At 40.8% G+C, this 19,674-nt stretch overlaps 1 protein-coding gene across 1 annotated transcript in view; it reads right to left on the reverse strand.

Moving 5' to 3' along the window:
* Window positions 1-19,674, reverse strand: part of ripor3 (RIPOR family member 3) — a 52,337-nt gene that overhangs the window by 23,584 nt on the left and 9,079 nt on the right. Inside the window, exons 2-7 of the mRNA XM_072451752.1 lie at window positions 6,387-6,485; window positions 2,634-2,789; window positions 1,869-1,947; window positions 1,774-1,797; window positions 1,624-1,677; window positions 654-803 (exon numbers count right to left, since the gene is read on the reverse strand). Of these exons, the coding sequence (XP_072307853.1) occupies window positions 654-803; window positions 1,624-1,677; window positions 1,774-1,797; window positions 1,869-1,947; window positions 2,634-2,789; window positions 6,387-6,484 (561 nt within the window). The 5' untranslated portion in view covers window position 6,485. The remainder of the gene's footprint in view (window positions 1-653; window positions 804-1,623; window positions 1,678-1,773; window positions 1,798-1,868; window positions 1,948-2,633; window positions 2,790-6,386; window positions 6,486-19,674) is intronic.

The following is a 19,674-nucleotide window of genomic DNA, read 5'->3' on the forward strand; positions in this document are numbered from 1 at the left end:
GTAGTCCGGAAAATACGGTACATAAAATTCAGTATTAAATATGAGCTTTTAACTAGTACTTTTAATTAGTGTTGATTGGACCTCAATACTATCCCGAAATTATTATTTTTTTAAAAATTTCATCCGTGCATTTAGTAGATAATTTGAAACAGGAGGAAGGGTTGAAGAGAGAGAAAGTCAACAAATGCATCCACGGTTCTGACAAATTGGACATGGCACAGTGTGACTCCGCCTCTTCCAGGAAGTATTCTAGTCTGTATAAGCAGGATTTACATCACGAATGCCCTTCTGTGCCCAATTCTATTACCGTATTTTCCGAACTACAAGTCGCACGGGAGTATAAGTCGCACCAGCCAAAAAATGCATAATATAGAAGAAAAAAACATGTATAAGTCGCACTGGAGTATAAGTATAAGAATATAAGTTGCACCCCAGCCAAAACTATGAAAAAAGGTGCAACTTATAGTCCAGAAAATACAAGTAATTAAAAAACAAAACGAAAATTAAAAGGCTATGGCAGGTGACAGTCTATAGTCCGGATGAACGCTATAAACATTAATACAAGAGAGAATGTTTGGGATTTCAGAAAACAGACGTGGCATCCTCCTGGGGTTTAAGGCGGCACGTGATGAAACGAAAGCCGAGCTCGTTACCTGGACGCTGTGCCGGTGATTGCGGCTCAGCTCCAGCAGGCTCTCGCGGGACGCTCGGCTGGAGGGAGAGAGAGAGAAGGCCCTGCGCATGTTGGCCGCGCCCTGACACAACCTCCACTGGATGCAGTACGTCTCATACAGCTCCTCCACCTGAGCAAACGACACACCTCTGTCACTACTTCAGATGTAGAACGTTTGCAACACACTCCGAACGACAGCGCTCGGGATTGGGGCGTCAAACATTATAAGAATTTTCAGTTAGCCAAACGAGGGTTAAGATGCTAAATACTGCATTTCACTCGTCAGTTTATTCAGTTGTTCCATCGCACTTTTGTGTACTTTTTAACATTGTTTCGCCTAAAGTATCTCCATGGACGTTTCGCACTGCTGCCAAAATGCAATGTGGTCATAAAGTCATAACATTTACACTTTAAATAGTAATATTTAATGTATGCTACATTAAAAATACTTGGATCAGAAGGATATGAATATTTTTGCTTTGTTTTTTGTGCTAAAAGTTTCTTCCATTGGTGGATCATTTATCTTGCCAAATCTACTTAAGTTAAAATACTCTAAAACTCTGAAGTTGAAGTAACTTTTAACTTACTATTATCATTTTATTTGTAGTAATAATGTTAGTTGTAGTAGAAGAAGAAGTAGCCTTGTAATATCTGTATTGAAGCAGTACAGTGCGCAGTACTATTAGAGAAAGAAGAAAGTAGTGGTGGAGTAATAAAAGTACTAAAAGTATTGACATAATATCACTACAAAGTACACTTCTGATAGCTTACTCGTTCACTAGTTACTATGAAAAAACACTAAGTAGCTTTTCTGCCTCTCCACAGACCTGACCTGTCACTTGATGGCTCTACAAGCTTTTCTCAGTGGACCTCGATAAGTTTAATGCTACAATGTGGAATATTCGAGGCAAAAGTCAGCCAAAAAAGGTCATAAATGATGAGAACAATACCTTGCTGATTTGAAACTCTAGTCTTCGGATGTATCTTTCCAGCGCTCTGATCTCCTGCGCGTGAAGAAAAGAGACAGATTTTCTTAGATTGCCAATTTCAAGAACGTCGTATGAAAAAATATATGATAATAGTGGAAAATAACAGGTCACCTTCTCCAGATCGTACAGAAAGGCCTGTGAACAAACAAGTCATTAACATAAAACACAATTACTCAATTTGAATGTTGATCGTGTCAAATCCTCACCAGTCTGGAATTCCTTTTGGTCTGTCTCTGTTGAGAAGACAGGAAGTCCATTTCAACCTGATGCCCTTCCAGATACTCCCTACACAAGCATAAACCACATTTAAAGCAAACAAATACTGCTAATAGTGCGGACTGATACAACACACACGTGCGTTTGTTTATTAGCGCGACGGATCGCATCGCATCTCTCGTCTCCCATAGATTTCCGTCTTCTTCTGAGTCAACTCGAACTGTCTTTCTCCGTCTTCATTTTGTCCCGTACACTGAGGGAACTATATTATGATAGATCAATGCGCTTAGACACGCGGAAACGGAGGACAAGCCGCACGAGGCTGCAGGTGAGCGATAGGTGCGTTTTATGATTGATACGTGGCAGGACAAATCGGCAGTCCACGCCACGAGGAAATAAGACTCAGATTTGCAAAAAATCGTCCATTCAACCTTTAACTATAATTTATATGCATGACAGGTATAGAGAGACAAAATAAAGTCAAAATTGCACCCTTTAAACATTGTGGGAGCCCTCCTTTCTAGATTATTTTCTGAGGCTCTCGTCAACAGCGTGAGTGAAGCTAAATATAACTCCAGGTAAAGCTAAAGAAAAAAAGACAATTTTGCTTCAAATGTGTCCCTTAAAGTTGCTTGTGTATAAAATGTTGACACCGAGCAGTTGTTTCTGTTTAGAAGGAAATGCAAAATGCTACTAGAGCAGCAAACAACTCTAAGCTCAAATAAAATAAATGTAGCGCTGCATCTCTCACATACTTGAGCCCTTTTCGTAGCGCCTGGAAAACCCTGTCCACCTCCTCCGGCTGCGTGGACCACATGACTCCGCCCCCTCGACTCGGAGACAGGTGCGCTCTGGGAGATGTAGTTCCGGATCCAGCTTTGGAGCGAAGGGAGTTCCGAACGGAAGAGCTCCTGTGGACAGCAAAAAGGCAAACATTTTCTTATAAATGGTCAATTATGCACCAGCTCTCTCAGATCAATACTCACTATGAATCAAAATATGTTTTATCTAAATAGCCTTGTGCTTTTCGAGACTCTCAAAGTAAAACAAAAAAAAGTAAAACAAAAAAAGACTTGTCAGGGCCTAAATGCTCCATTTGATAAACTACTTCCTGTATACTAATGACATCACAAAGGTGATGACAGCTCGGTTATATCATTAAAAACAGGTGAAGGAAAGAAAGTACAGATCTGAATGGCAATATCACCTGTGTTTTTATCAACCAGAATTTCCAGAAACCTTCAAATCCAGATTAAACCCAAGCGCATGTACGTTTATATGCGTCTGTGGTCATGTTTATGTCCAGACCTCTTGTGGAGAGGGACACGCTGCCAACTCAAACATCTGATTTATGCAGCTGGTCTCAAGCTGTTTTGGCAGAAAGCCTCGTAAAAGGGCCTGTGATGATGTATTGTGTTTCATAACTTTACTAATATTGTTTTTAGTCAGAGAGGATGGCTCATTGCAGAGGACAGCTTTCCCTGTGGGGACAGTAAATCTTAACCTGAGCCTTGTATGAGTGTGGTTTTGTAAATGAGAAGGACTGAAGATCCGGCTCGTTTTATCATTTAGTCTGGAATAATATGCTTGCTTTGTGAATAATATTGTCAGGAAAATGACATGGTGGCTGTGTGGTTAGCGCTCTCGCCTCTCAGCAAGAAGAGGGGGTCGATTACCGGACAGAGCAGTGCTTGCATGTTCTGCCTGTGTCTGGTCCGGAACATGCTGGTCAGGCAGGACAGCAGCAGCTAAACACCCATTTGGTCGATGTCATTATGTTGCACAACTTTGAATGATGATCACAGTTATTTTATATTTATGTGTGTTTGTATTATGTACATTTAAAGTTAAAGATGCACTATGTAACTTTTCTGGAGGAGAAACAGCCATAAATATTCCCAGACACAACATTCTCTATCTGGTCACGTTGCTCAGATTCATTATATGGATGTCATTTATCTGCTCTCCTCACTAACATGTAAAACAGGATGTTAAGTGTCACTAAAGTTTATCAGAAGTACACAGAATCTTAACGTAAAGTTAGATAAAACCTTAGTTCAAATGCCAGTCAAACCTCCTTAACTATAGGTAACGAGGCTTTGACTTAAATGTGGTCGATGGGTTGATATCAGTCAAAACCCTCTTGATTATTCCAAACTTGTGTTTTTTCCGGGCTAATGCTAACTAGCTTTGAAATAAATACAGAGGACTGGCTCAGGAGTCCTTCTAATCTCGTCCGGATTAGCCGAGGAGCTAAGTGATCCATAGCATGAGCATCGAACTCTGCGTCTAATCATTGATATGTCTATGGGTTACGCCACCTGCTGGTCTTGTTCATCTCCAGCAGGGATGGTCAGATATAGATTTTATGAGCCTATCCCCGATATTTGTCTTTCTGTTGTGGCCGATAACGTTTATTTGATGATAGCAGTACTATAAGACTTTAAACTCCATACTAAGGACCACAAATGTATGTTAACTTATAGTACCTTTGCTTTTGTGTATCTGAGATTTTAAAATAATTTGTAGCATGATTGCTCTTGTTCTGAAAAAACCCTCCAATATCACCAATAACTGTTGACCCGGCCGTAATCTCCCACTCTCTATTTATCCCACTCTTAGTAATAATGTTTTTACGATGTGTCCATAGGCAGGCAGCGGAAAGTTACGTTGGAAGAACAAACTTATCATAATGTATTTGAAATGTTCTGTGGTTCATGCATTAAAAGCTAATCGAGACATTTTTTGCACAATTGTTATTATCGATAGATGCATTATTTCAAATCATTATGGAAAATTTGATGAATTGCACTGCCCGAACATAACAATAACATGTAATCATCTTTATCTTTAAGAGCACTCCCACATAGTCTGTTGTGCACTGGCTCCTCTCAGATTTAAAAACAGCTCTTCTATAATTACAGACACTAAAGTGGTTTGATGGTGTGACATTTTTGTTGTTTTCTTCTTAAGTTCATATCCAAATCATGTCAATGTTAACCTCAGATCACCATAACAGACAGATGGTGGTCCAGCGTGATGGGAGGTTCTGCACAGTGTGTGAAAGAGCTGGTTTTCATGAGAAGGTCCCATTGAAAGAAGCCACAGCCTGCAGCAGACGCTTATGTGTGTATGTGTGTGTGTGTGTGTGTGTGTGTGTGTGTGTGTGTGTGTGTGCGTGTGTGTGTGTGTGTTATTGTGAATGTGAATGTGAGCCATGTGCGTCCAACAGGAAGTACATTCCTCTTGTGTTTTGAACAGTACACAAGTTTGTAGTTTTGTCTTGGACTCAAATAATAAGTAGTTGTGGGCTGTTTGAGCGCAAAAAAGGAGCATTAAAAGATGCTGCTTGAGACATAATCATACATCGGTCAAATAAAAACATTATGATTTCTCTCAGAACATTTGCCAGCTTGTTTTCATGAAGACATTACTTTGCCTTGAATTTTCCACACATACGGCAATAAAATTATAACTCACGTTTATTTAATTACAGCTTTTTGTTGCTGAAAATATGCCTTTAAAAATATGCATTCTTACAATATAAAGTAAGAATGCAGTAAATGCCAGGAGCCCATTTTTACATTTGACGTCACAGTGCAGGGAAAATGGAGTTTTCTAAGGCTCAGAAGGAGAGGACCTTGTGAACAAGGGTGAATGAAGCTCCAGGTTTGTTTTTGATGATGGGACAACAATATAACACAGCTAAAAGTATTTCTCTTACATTGGCAGTTGACACTAAGCAATTGAATCTATTACTCTGACTTAGTTTGCAGTGAAATACTCGATTTCAGATGACATCACAACATTCTACAGGCCAATAATAATCAATATCCAATTATGAAAAATAATATTGTTAAAATTCAGATTTTTATTGTAAAATAGTGAATTCCAAGGTCTTGTCCCTCATAAATGCTCAGGGTAAACAATTCTGGATTTACCTTTTAGATATTTCTGATTAAAATACTATGTTGTAATGTAAACAAAAGTCAAAGCTGGTTCTTGCGAGTATGACATCTAGTGATCGAGTGAAACTACTTATTGATATATTTGTCAATTAGTTTAGTAATCATAATGGTTTTCTGGATTATATTAAGACTCCTAAACATGCCACGATGTGATAAGAAAATATATTTTATGGAACAAAAAACAGTAGTGACATAAACATAAAAATGACAGAAAACATGTGAATTTAGTGCTTTTTATGAAAAACCTATTTGTCGTATACTTCATCATTATGTCTTAAAGAAAAATAAAAAAAGTTATGTCCTTAAACTGTCTCTTCAACTCCATCCCGGTAAAATTTTGTATTTCTCATTTATAAATTGCAATCTTAACAACAAATTGAAATGGACCTAATATAATCATCTGAGTCTGAAAACCACCAGTTGACTTTAAAAACACAGAGGAGCCTCATGGATGACCACCAGACGACATCAACAAGTGGAGTGTTTCAGCTGTCAAATAAAACAAATACCCAAACAAATGAACCCCGTGTTGTTACTGACCTCCTGCGCCCCGTCAGCGATCCCAGTCCAGTGAAGGAGCGTGTCCTGGAGACCAGTCCTCCTTCTGAGGGAGAGTCGAACCTCAGCTTCACCGACATCCTGAAACACACAACACAAGATACAAAACTGTTAGATTAGGATCATATTCTTACAACTTGAATGAATCCAGTGTGATGAGGCTTTTGGCTTAAGTCCTACAGGCCACAGCACAATATTATGCACAGGTTTATGAGAGAATATGCACGATTGAGACGCCGCCAACGCCAAACATTAAAGGCTCTGAATGTATTTGGGCCTCAAAACCCCTGCCATGGACACAATGGATGGATATTTTTGGAACATATCACTGGCAGCTAGGAAAAAGGCCATCACAAAAAAAATGGATGGCATAAATGGCGGTTGATGGTTGATTGAGGATTGGACCGACATCATAATCAACATATGCAATATTGATCAAGAACTCTAAAACTGGGACTCTTATTTTGGACTTTATATGCTTTTTTCCCCTCAGATGCCACCCCTTCCTTATTTTATAAATGTTGTATTTATTTATTTTGTTATATATCTCTGGTCTTTCCCAGTTTTGTTTTGTTACTTTTTGTTAAAAAAATAAAAAGGAGAGTAAGTACCCAAGCTGCTGCTAACTACCTGAAACAGCTCAGCACTCAGTCTGGAGTGATTCCTGTGAGTTTACTGGTCCCTACTGACTTTGAGGATGTTACAGAAGAGGAATTTTCCATTTTGAGTCGGCATAATCCCTCATTCCTCCAGGAGTGTTGAGTGTTCCATTGTAGAAGATGGTAATGTTCTAGAAGAAGAACATTACCATTTGGCTTTCATCCAAAAGTCACTCTCAATCTGCCGACAGAAAAGTTTAGTTTGCACAGCCCACAGCGGAGCCTGCGGCTTTTGTCACTTCGGACCCATGAATGGCAAAAACACCTGGTGGAAACTGTCTATGTGCAATTGAAACCAGGAAGTATCTCTTGGCATTGTGTTGGTGGTATAGAAGTCAACAGGGATCACCCACCAATTGGATCTGGAAGTACATTTCCCAATAATTTTCTCCATTACCTCTCGTGGCTTTAAACCGTTCATAGGCCTAGACAAATACTACAATAGGTCAATGGGAAAAACGAATTGACTTACGGAACCTCGAAGTGGGCGTGACTGAGGAGCTCTGTTGTTTGGTTCTATCCAAACTGCCTCAGATCCCACTCTCGCCAGCACGCGCCCTCAGACTCTTTATCCAAGCATTCAAATGGTAAGTTAGGAAATACATTTGACCCCTCGTCTGATTCTAATGGAGATGAAGTAGCTGCTCATTGGGCTCTATGTTTCACACCAACTGGTACTGAACCTGCTTAACATGTGTGGACACAGAGTAGCAGGAGAAAGATGACTGTAGACTGGAGAGTTCATGTGTGAAATGGCTACGGAAAGCGTCTGGAAGAAAGCTGTGTGGCCCTGGACGTCCCATGTGGAGAAAGAGGGGGAATAAGGGGTCTCGAGGGGTCTCAAAGTGTGGGTCTGGCTATGGTGAAATGAGAAATGGAGTCGATTGATGTGTACAATACCATTCAAAATCTATTCAAGATCAAAATTCAGTTGTTCTAAGTAAATCGATAAAGCCACAGCCGCGTCGTGAGGTGAACATTTTCAAAAATCCCACGACTTCAGTTCAAACGATAAAACGCCGAATATGACCAAGAGCAATGCGGACGAAACTCAAAACCCGTTGTGTCCGACACTGTTTTTGCTCTGCCAGAAACAAGGAATTTAAAGGTTCTGTCTTGACACAGTCTGCTCCATTAAACACGTCAAGTTTTAAAGTGTTTATGGTTCGTCCGGGTGTTTATGGCTCGTTCCACGTCACTCACACGGCTGCAGCGTCCGGCAAAATTAGATCCTTGCGTATTTTTGCCGCAGAGTCTCAGATGTAGTAGTTCATTCACGTTGAACACATTCTATATACTGTATGTCAGAAAAACCTATTAAAATCATTAAGAAAAATGTATTTACTATTTATATTCCAATTTAAAGCAGAATAACGTTGAACATTTTTAATTTTTACAACTATCCCAGCATTTTCTCCCCCCCCCAATACTTCGGTGTTGAATTGTGACTATTTGCACATATTTTCGGGTCGGCAAGTAAACAAATGTAGGAAAAACTTGAACTGGAAAACCTTGACCGTCTTGATTTGCGACCATTAACTACGACTATTTTAAGAGCTTATGTACTCTGTGCCTCTCTAAGTACTTCTCTGTCCAAATTGCTGCATAGTTTATCTCTCTGGGGGCATGAGTCATCGGTGACCTCTGACCTCTCCCAAACCAGCCAATCACGTCGCTCCAGGCGCTCGGCCAATCGCGTGGCTCCTGGCTTTGGGCCAAATGTGAGGGATGAAACTCACAGCGTGTACAATGCTAATGAATCTGATATAACTGAAAGTGAGCGCTGTTAGCCTAAGTTAAACTCTTCTATTCTACTTTACACTTCTACCCCGGGTGGAGTTGTTGTGATCTGTGCACGGCAATCGGGAATCTAAAAAACATATTTAGTTCACAAATGCTTTCAATACATAACTGTACTCTTGTATTTGTATTGCTTGATATAGTATTTGGTTCTGTTGTCGCTGTTGTGAAGCGCTAAGCAAATAAAGTTGGATTGATCTGCTGATTGACGATTGTTTAATACATAAGCTCGGACCACACGATTTGTTTGCAGGCTGTTCTGACCTTAACCACATGGTGATGTAAGTCTTGTTTACAGGGGGTCGTTGCCGACTCCTTGGGGATCATTTCATTGGGATGAGATAAACGATGACATCACCAGAACATGTTATCAGCGATCAGGGAAAAGGGGGAGTCAACGTTACATTATTCAAGTCAATCCTTAGCCACAAAGAAGACACATCCTCTTGAAAGAATACAACCACTTTACAAACGTACACACTAAGCCCCTCAGTCACGTCAAAATGGTGTTCTGTGGTCACAACTGCCCCGAGGCAAACTGATGATGATGTGGCTGCCAATATGTACGCTAACACATTCATATTCAGATCGGATGAAGCGTCAGTTTGAATTGTATTGGAAGTGGCAACAAGTGGTGCTGCACTTTCAAACGTTGCACACCTTTGCATATATTTGAAGTAAAATGTAGAAATAAGTCTAAAAGTGTGCAACTTTTCTAGGAGAGGATCTGTCAGAAAAGTCACACGCTTTAATATTCCATCCGCCTTTAGCGTTGATAGATTCGCTGTGGCTTAGTCTCAATAAACTTCTGCAATATTAAAAGATTTGGGTGATGCATTATGTGTTGATGATGTGCGAGAGTGACCACTGCACAAAGCCGTCTCCAGCTCGCCCCAAACACTCTCTCTTGGGTTCAGATCTGGAGTAGATTAGCTTCTGCATCTCCATGACCATGGGATTCGTCTTTGTGTTTTTTGTGTTGTTTTTTTGGTTGTTGTATGAGATTTCCAGAAAGGGCCAGATATTTATAAGATTTTTTTTTTCTTCTCTCTGCTCGTTTTGGATTGTGATGATAATTTATGTTAATAACACACACAAAAAAAAGAATAATAATTGTTTGCAAAAGATGTAAACGCAGCAGGACGGATCAGCGGTGTCTCACTAATATTTCTCACTCATATTTCCATCTTACAAACGTCCACAGTCCATAACCTTTTCCCTCTCTCTTCACCGCATTCATCTTCAGCATATTTCGGGATTTTCCATCTCACCTCCTGAAGACCTCCTGAAGACCTCCTGTATTCATCAGATTTATCTCCGTTTGCTCCGCTCAGACCTGTCCTCCCGGCTGTGGGCGGGGGAAGTATGCGATCATAAGTTTCACGCAAAATACAATCTGTCATTCGTTTTTCTGAAAAGTCTAAAGTGTATATTGAATAACGAGGGCGATACTGCGTTTGAGGCGATACTGGACGGTTGCAATGATTTGTGCGTCTGTGATTAAATTTGTCGGTAATGAGAAGTGCGTTTGACTTCAGCTACAAACAAATCCAAGACAGGCCCGGAGTGTTGTAAAAAGAATTGCGTGTAAATTAGAGCTGCACGCAAAAGGCACCATTTTTTATCTGCTCTTACAACATAATCATGATACAAAGTGACGGACAATTACGGAAAATCAAAATTACAGACACGCAAATCAAATTATGAAAACGAAAATCAAATTATAAAAACTAAATTAAATTACAGATGTATAAAACTTCATTACACAGTGCAGTGTCGTGAGTTCGAATTCTGACTCTGACAATTTACTGCACGTCCTCCCTTCTCTCTCATCCCTAATTTCACACTTCTCCTGTCTAATAAAGCCTACGGGCCAAAAAAATAAAGAAAAACGTAATTACACGTGCAAAAATCTAATTTCAGACAAACAAATCAATTACGGTTGCACAAATTAAATTACAAACACACTACTCACATTACAGATACACAACGCACTAATCAAGTTACGAACACAAGTCTATTATTGACACACAAATCAAATTACACATGCACTAATCAAATTACACACGCACACAACATATCACAGACACATTTGCAGCATCAATTGATTTACAGAGATGGACAAATTGAGTTATAAGATAAGATATAAGATAAGATATTCCTTTATTGTCCACACATGGGTAAATTTCACTGTTGCAACGCAGGTAGATACAGAGGAAAACAACAGATAACTTATAAGAAGTTTAAAAAACACTCTCAATAGAAGAACTCTTATAAACAAAAACTCTTATAAACAAAAAATCCTGTAGACAGAACCTCTCATTTCTTAATAAGGAATGGAGGGGAAAAATAAAGATAAAATTAAATAAAAACAGCTAGCGTAAGACAAGAAAATACTAATAATAACGGTCAAATAAACACTCTATTTACATAGTTATACACACTCAAATAACAATAATAGCAATAATAGTCTCTATTTTCTCTATTTCGATACTAAAGTCAATTACAATTAAAACGCTCTTTTTTTGGGTCAATGTTTTATTCCAAATTGAATTTGAATTTAGTACTTTCTTTATTAAACGTTATAGTAGCGCTGATAAAGCTCAATATTATTTTTAAAGCAGTTCACAAAAGGTCAAATATTGTGTTAATACTTCAAATGAGTAGTTTCGATCCTAGTTTTAGTATCTGATTCATGATACTTTTGAAGAGAATAAGAATCTTGAAATACAAAGTACCTCTTCTTTGTTGAGATAGAGCTTTGTGCCCCAAATGAAGCAGATGCTCGAGGCTTATTTATATCCTCCTTTAGACGCAACAACAATATATTCTTTTGAGGAAATACCAACATCTGTCCAAGCTTCACGAAAAAGTCTATATTCAAGCCGACCCAAGTATTCCTCTCATGATTAACACGTGTACAAACAATACAATATCCTCACGAGTCCTATGTTCTTATGTTATGTCCATCAATAAACTAAAAGAGAGCCTCAAATACATCAAGTTTGGACGGCAAATCTTATTAAAATGTCAACATCAAATTCCTAAAATTCCCCAAACTAAAAAAATAAATAAAATCAGCCTATATTAAATGTAGCCTATATACTTATTTTTTAGACAATGGAATGTAATTTTCGGGACTAAATACCGTATTTTCTGGACTATAAGCCTTTTTTCACAGTTTTGGCTGGGGTGCGACTTATATCTATACTTATATACTTATACTCTGGAGCGACTTATATGTAATATCATTTGTTATTTGTTATTTTCAACCTTATTTCATACTCCACTGCAACTTATGTATGTTTTTCTCTTTCTCTATTATGCATTTTTTGGCTGGTGCGACTTATACTCCGGAAAATACGGTAATGGTAGTTTCTTAGATACAACCACTTGGTCTTATTCTAGTTCTGAAAGACCACGGTCAATCAAGAACATTGTATATTCATTGAAATGTATAAATGTAGTTGCAATCTGTCTTAGAGGCATTTCGTTCATAACATGAATTGTCAAGTTGTGTAGGAAAGATTGTAAATGAAATGTTGTAGCCACATACCGCAGTCCCTTGAGCATGATTGGAGCGTGTTCACAGATGATTGTACCTGTAGAGCCAGTGATGATGTGAGCAGAGCAGAGGAAGGATGCACTCGCACATGTTTATGTCGTTGAATGGAAGATTTACCTCTCCACCTAAACCTGAGACGTGAGAGGCCGTTTGTGTCCTCGCCTCGTCACTCATTTTATCCACACTAAATGTAACCTCAGCAGAATTGTGTTGTTGCTGGATGGCTATGGATGGATGGATATGGAAGAGGCATTGCTCAGTGTTTTGTCCTTCACGTTACATAATCAGATGTTGCATTTAGACACCACTTACGGTACTTACTTACGTTTCTTTTACTATTACTATGTTACTTTTACTATTACTTTGACTCAAGCAGTTTTACTCTTGGGTTTGGACACTACTTTGTCAACTTGAGTAATATGAAGTAACAGTACTTTTACTTGAGTATAGCGTGTGGCTTTTTGCTTGAGCTTCAGAGCTGCTTGTCCTCAGGTCCTCAGACAGAGGGCATATGAGTCCAGAGCCTGTGGAAGAGTGACCTCTGTCCAAAGGAGCTGCTCCTCTGAGCCATCTAGTGTTCAGACATGGGTTTATACTGATGGGATTGAGGGGGGGAAACACCTGAAACACTTAAAAACAGTCTCAAATGTCAATGCTTTCGTCTGGACAGTGTTGGACCTGTCCAGGAAGTTTAACTGCCCTGTAGTAAAGTCTGGCTCCAACACATCATTGGTGAGTGACCACACAGGCCGACAGCAGGAGGTGGAGAGGACGGCGTGCAGCTGGGCTACGGCCTAATTTTGTTATAATTTTTCTTTTTTTACTGTTGTCATAGTTTGAGTGGGTGTGCTCTCTGTAGGTTAGGGGTGAGTCCAAGAGCGCTCCAAAGAACTATATGTAGTTGCCAAATAATGTTTTTGACCAGAAAAGGTTGTTGTGTTGTAGCTGGTTCCTGTGTGAGTGAAGCACGGCTGTAACATCCAGTCCGAGGGCAGATTTGTATTGATTGACATCAGGTCAGGAGAACCACATTATCATCTGTATACTGTATTTATTTAGTCATGATTCACAAAATTTACACAAAGGAAGGGGACTATTAAAAACAAGAAGAAAAAGTCAATGTCTAAGTATACTGCCTGTGTTAAAACTGGTGTTAAAACCAAAGCAAACATGTTCTGGGAGAAGTAGAAGCACAAACATGGCAGACCCTTTTGGACCGACATTATATTGGGAATCTGTGATTCATTAGGATTCACACCAGCAACTTACACCCTCAAGAAATACTGAAGGCCAACATAAATATGCAGGACTCAAACGTGCATTGAATGACACAAATTGACTATTCTTAAGCTATCTCTTTACAAAACGTCTTTCTACAGTGTCCCGGTCATTGCCACGCTCACAAACCCGATACATGAAAATGAGCAGAATTCATAAAAACGGCACAGCATGAAACCTCCTGGAGCTCGGTGCGGCGTTTCTTCATAACCATGGGGGTCTGACATCTTAAATTCATGGGTTATGTTTTGGGTTTTCCCTGCCAAATGTCATGGGGACTTCTCCCTGAATAATCCCGCTAATCTTTCCACGTTTTGCAATATCCACTCCCCGTCAAAGCGCTCGGGAGAGGAGGACACTGATTTACTCTATTGGAAATAAAACTATCTCTGACACGGAGATATTATGTGCAGCTACGGCGCACCTGCACGAGGAGAGTTTACAATGTGCTTTTTTTGCACGTGATGGACCCGGGTTTGGGATGAAGTGGGTCATTGAGAGCCGTCCGTGTGGGGGAAGTTGCCTCAGTGTGGAATGGGAGGAGTGGTGAGGCCAAGTGAAATAAATGACATATGTGGGGGGTGCAGTCAGAGACACTTGAACTCAAACCAAGGGTCTTTTGTTTGCTGGAGGTATGAGCAGTGGTAACTTCTGTTGTTGGAAACATATTAGACCACGTACTAGTGTCACGTTTTCATGCAATGAATTAGATTTATGTTAAGAGATGCTTTACTGTTGAGACATTTGTTGCTCTAAACCAGGGGTGTCCAAACCTTTTTCACCAAGGCCGCATTTTGAAACTTAAACCGGGCAGAGGGCCACAAACAACTTGACAATGTCGAATGTTGAATGACAAAGTGAATCATTTGATGTAATTGCGATGAGCCTCCACACCTTTAATTAGACCTAGAACATTAATATGAGGTTGGTATAACATCAATATGCCTGAATTTTCCCAATTTCACAGTAAAAAGTAAGATAAGATAATCCTTTATTGTCCCACATGGGGAAATTTCATTGGTGCAACGCAGGTAGATACAGAGGTAGATACAGAAGAACAGATCACTTATAGGAAGTCTGAAAAACACTTTCAGTAGAAGATCTCCTATAAATAAAAACTCCCATAGACAAATAATAAATAAATAAATACATAAATACCATTGCGTGTGATCGCGACAGTAATTGCACATGAATATGTGTCACGACGGCACATGGATTGCACATGAATTCCAACAGTAATTGCACATATGACGGAATTGCACATCAGTATTAGGTTAGGTCAGTATTTCGAGTGTTCAGGACTAACAGTGTTTGTTATAAAGTCTGACAGCAGCAGGAAGGAAAGACCTACGAAACCTTTCCTTCGCACAGCGAGGGTGGATCAGTCTCTCACTGAAGCTGCTCTCCAGAGCGGACAGAGTGTCCTGCAGGGGGTGAGACTCATGGTCCAGCATAGATTTGAATCTAGCCAGGACCCTCCTGTCCCCCACCTCCTGCACCGAGTCCAGAGCACAGCCCAGGACGGAGCTGGACTTCTTGATGACTCTGTCCAGCCTCTTCCTCTCCCTCTCTGTGATGCTGCTGCTCCAGCAGGCCACACCGTACAGGAGGGCTGATGCCACCACAGAGTCGTAGAAGGTCTTCAGGAGTGGCCCTGTCACTCCAAAAGACCTGAGTCTCCTCAGGAGGTAGAGCCGACTCTGGCTCTTCCTGTACAGTGCGTCTGTGTTATGAGTCCAGTCCAGTTTGTGGTACAGATGAACACCCAGGTACTTGTATGAGTCCACTCTCTCAATGTCCCGTCCCTGGATGTTCACTGGTGAGGGGGCAGTGGAGTGGCGTCTCCGGAAATCCACCACCATCTCCTTGGTCTTCCCCGCGTTGATGAGGAGGTGGTTCCGCTGACACCAGTCCACAAAGTCCTGCGCCAGTCCCCTGTACTCCGCGTCATCGTCGTCCGTGATGAGTCCAATGATGGCAGAGCCATCAGAGAACTTCTACAGGACACAGCTGTCCGTGTCGTGTCTGAAGTGTAAAGGGTGAAGAGAAAGGGCGCGAGGACAGTGCCCTGGGGCGCCCCCACACTGCAGGTCCGAGTGTCAGACACACGGTCCCGGGCTCTCACAAACTGGGATCGGTCTGTGAGGTAGTCCAGGATCCACTCTGCCAGGTCATACTCCACACCAGCCGTCTCCAGCTTGTCCCTCAGGAGCAGCGACTGGATGGTGTTGAAGGCGCTGGAGAGATCGAAGAACAGAATCCTCACAGAGCTGCCAGGCTTTTCCAGGTGAGAGAGAGAGCGGTGCAGCAGGGAGATGACAGCGTCCTCCACTCCGATGCCAGGCCGATATGCAAACCGCAGCGGGTCCATAGCTGAGCTCACGGTGGAGCGGAGGTGGTCCAGGACCAGCCGCTCCAGTGTCTTCATCAGGTGGGACGTGAGAGCCACTGGCCTGAAGCTGTTGAAGTCTTTGGCGCGCGGTGTCTTAGGCACAGGTACCAGACAGGAGGTCTTCCAGACCTGTGGTACCACCCTCAGCTTCAGGCTCATGTTGAAGACATGCTCCATAACTCCACACAGTTCATCTGCGCAGGACTTAAGGAGCCTGGGGCTGATGCCGTCAGGTCCTGCTGCCTTCCTCACTTTAATCCTCTTCAGCTCACTCCTCACCTGTGCTGCTGTGACAGTCAGTGGTTGGCAGGGGGACTGTGTGCCGGGGGGATGGGTGAGTCCAGGCGAAGTGGGGAGCTGAAGGTCCGGGGCAGAGAAGCGAAGAGGAACAGATACAGGGCATTGTCCAGCTGTGGAAGAGGGAGCATGCAGCTGTGCAGGGGGAGGGGCGGGTGACCGATCAAATCTCAAGAAGTGAGCATTTAAATCATTCACCCACTGTAGATCCCCCTCTGTCTGGGCAGGGGGGATTTTGAAGCCTGAGATGGTTTTCAGGCTCCTCCACACTCCCTGAATTTTCTGAGAGCCGCATTTGGCCCCCGGGCCCTAGTTTGGACATGCCTGCTCCAAACTAAAGGCATAAGTGGTAGTGCCCAGCTGTGGGCGTGTGTTTAGGTCATAGTAAATGACTTTATTGATCTCCATAAGAAAACATGTCATCTGCATGTCAGTTCCCACGGCCCATTGCCAGATCTTGAGGCAGACTTACTACTTTAGCTGGAGAATTATACCTGTTGTATTATTATATCTATCCCGCTGTTGTGATTGGGCCCGAACCACCACTGGGTCTGGACCAATCACAAGGCAGCATTGTGGTGAAGGGTCCCAGATGAACCAGAGCCACCACTGACACATGTGCTACAGCCCTTTACAGCAGAAATACACATGATTTGTTTTTTGAAAAGCGTGCGGGGAGAAAAGCTCTGTGTATTTCACAGTAAAGATAGATGTACCGTATTTTCCGGACTATAAGTCACACCGGCCAAAAAATGCACAATAGAGAAGAAAAAAACATATAAGTTGCACTGGAGTATGAAATGCGGTTGCAAGTGTGAAAAAAACAAATAATATCACATATAAGTCGCTCCGGAGTAAGATAAGATAAGATAAGCCTTTATTTGTCCCACAATGGGGAAATTTCAGTGTTGCACCGCAAGTAGATACAGAAGTAAATGATAAAAAACAGATAACTTATAACAAACTTTACAAAACACTTTTATAGAAAAGCTCTTATAAGTATAAGTATATAAGTATAAATATAAGTATAATTCGCACCCCGGCCAAAACTATGAAAAAAGATGCGACTTATAGTCCGGAAAATACGGCATATTTTTTCAACCTGTTCGAAGAAAAAAAAAAGCATTTCTCAGCTTGTTCCGCTGTTTTTTAATGTTTCGACCAATCATCTTCAAATAGTCACGTAAGCGGGAGCCTTTCTGGATTGATTCTTGCTCATTGTTGTTTTATGATTATTATTACTATTTTTTACACAGAATATGTTATTGCAAATCCTAAACCTGCAAGTAAACACAGTGAAGCGTGTATCCAGAGTACAGCCGACACGCCTGAGCCTTTGGGCAGCGCTGTAGTGAAAGTGGAGAGGATCAGTCTGTTATCTCGTATCGACAGCGCCTCAGTATCTCACTCTGCCGCTCAGACCACGTGGAAGCGACGATAAACACGCACAAACATTTGAAAACAGAACCGAAGACTCAGGGTGTTTCTGCTCTGGACGTGGACACAGCTGAAAAGGCCACGTCAGAGTTAGTCAGTTCTATGTTGACAGCGACGGCACGTAATATTGAGAAGAAGAATTTGGCAACCGCATCTGATTTGAATATAAACTTCAACATAATGTAACTAGCAAAACAACAACAGCAGCGACAACAACAACAACACTAATTAAAATGCTAAATAAAAAAAAAGTGCGACAACTGTTGGTCAATTTTCTTTAATTTAATGATTATTGGATTTATATTTGTATCAACACAGAGACAAGAAAAAATACTTTCGACCACTTTGCTCCCTCCCTGTGGAACAAAACACAGAGAATTTTAAATTAAATAATTTTATGCCTCTTAATGATTTTAAAGATCTGGTCAAGGACGAACTACAGTGCCAATGGACTTGATTTATGTCATTTTATCTCATCTTGTAAATATGTAATATGTGTAAATGTGTTTTTATGTATTGGTTAATTTGATTGAATGTGTTATTTTGTTTTAGTATCTTATGTTTGTTTGTTGTTTATTTTGTGTTTTTTTGTGCATGAAAAAGAGAACTTTTCCCATTGGGTTTTCCCTGTATAAGAAAAATAAAAATGAATGAGTGAATGAATAATGCAATTGACAAGGCCATATTTTCATCCATTTCTGACTGATGTAATTGTGACCACTCACACATCAGGTCAGCACAGTGACTTTAGTGTCTTGCCCGTGGACACAGCAACAGTGCGCAGTGGTCAGAGCAGGGATTGAAATGCCGGTTACAAGAGGTAAGGCTCACATTTACAATCTTTTGAGCGATGCAGTTCCTGATAGCGAACACAGAGGATTGTTTTTGTGGCCAAATTTGTGATAAATGTGCGTCAATATTTAAGAGAATAAAATTGCCGAAAGAGGTATGTGAATATATGAGTGGGCGTGACCTGGACTTATGGAGCAATGGCGTCTTGTCCGCAGGAGAATAAAGATTACCGTATTTTCCGGACGATAAGTCACACCTTTTTTCATAGTTTAGGCCGGGGTGTGACTTACTTACTACTACATACTTGTATTTATACTTATATACTCATACTCCAGTGCAACTTATATATATATTTTTTTCTTCTCTCTCATGCATTTTTTGGCTGGTGCGACTTACACTCCAGTGCGACTTATAGTCCGGAAAATACAGTACTCAAATAGGCACAAATTACTCTCAATACTAAATACTTTGAGCGGTTAAATGACAAGTGGGAACAATTATAATATGGGTAAAAGCTCCTAAATGCCGTGAGCCCTTAATAGCGCTCTATGTTTGTACATTCAGACGCAGCACTTGTCTTGTATTTAATTGATTACTTCTGTACTCACTGCAAAAAAAATAATTAAATGAAAACAGGCATTCTCACTTTCAGCCGGGTATTTAATATGCCATCAATTTCTTTTACTTTTAAAGCTGAGCAAATAGATCCGTGCATAGACGCATCAAGACAGACTTCGGCGTAAAAGAATGTGTTTGGTGATTACGGTAGTTCGAATATTTTACTTATCTCAAAATAAACATCATTCAACTTTCTTAGCGCACTTTATTTCACTTAAATGACTGGCGAACTAAGGTGACACAAACATTTTTAACCATTTCTGGCTGTTTGAATGAAGCGTGATTGATTCTAATCCTGTAAAGATCTCGAATTGGGGAATGACAGCGCCCCCTGCTGGTCTCCATAGATACGGTGAATGCCATACTTATGAGTGAACCTTTAACTTTGTCTGTGCATTTTAGAATCTACCATAAAGAGCAAAGACCTACACT

This window comes from Eucyclogobius newberryi, unplaced genomic scaffold, assembly GCF_026437365.1.
Source record: "Eucyclogobius newberryi isolate DKJ021-1_F unplaced genomic scaffold, fEucNew1.0.hap1 SCAF_19, whole genome shotgun sequence".
Classification (NCBI taxonomy): domain Eukaryota; kingdom Metazoa; phylum Chordata; class Actinopteri; order Gobiiformes; family Gobiidae; genus Eucyclogobius; species Eucyclogobius newberryi.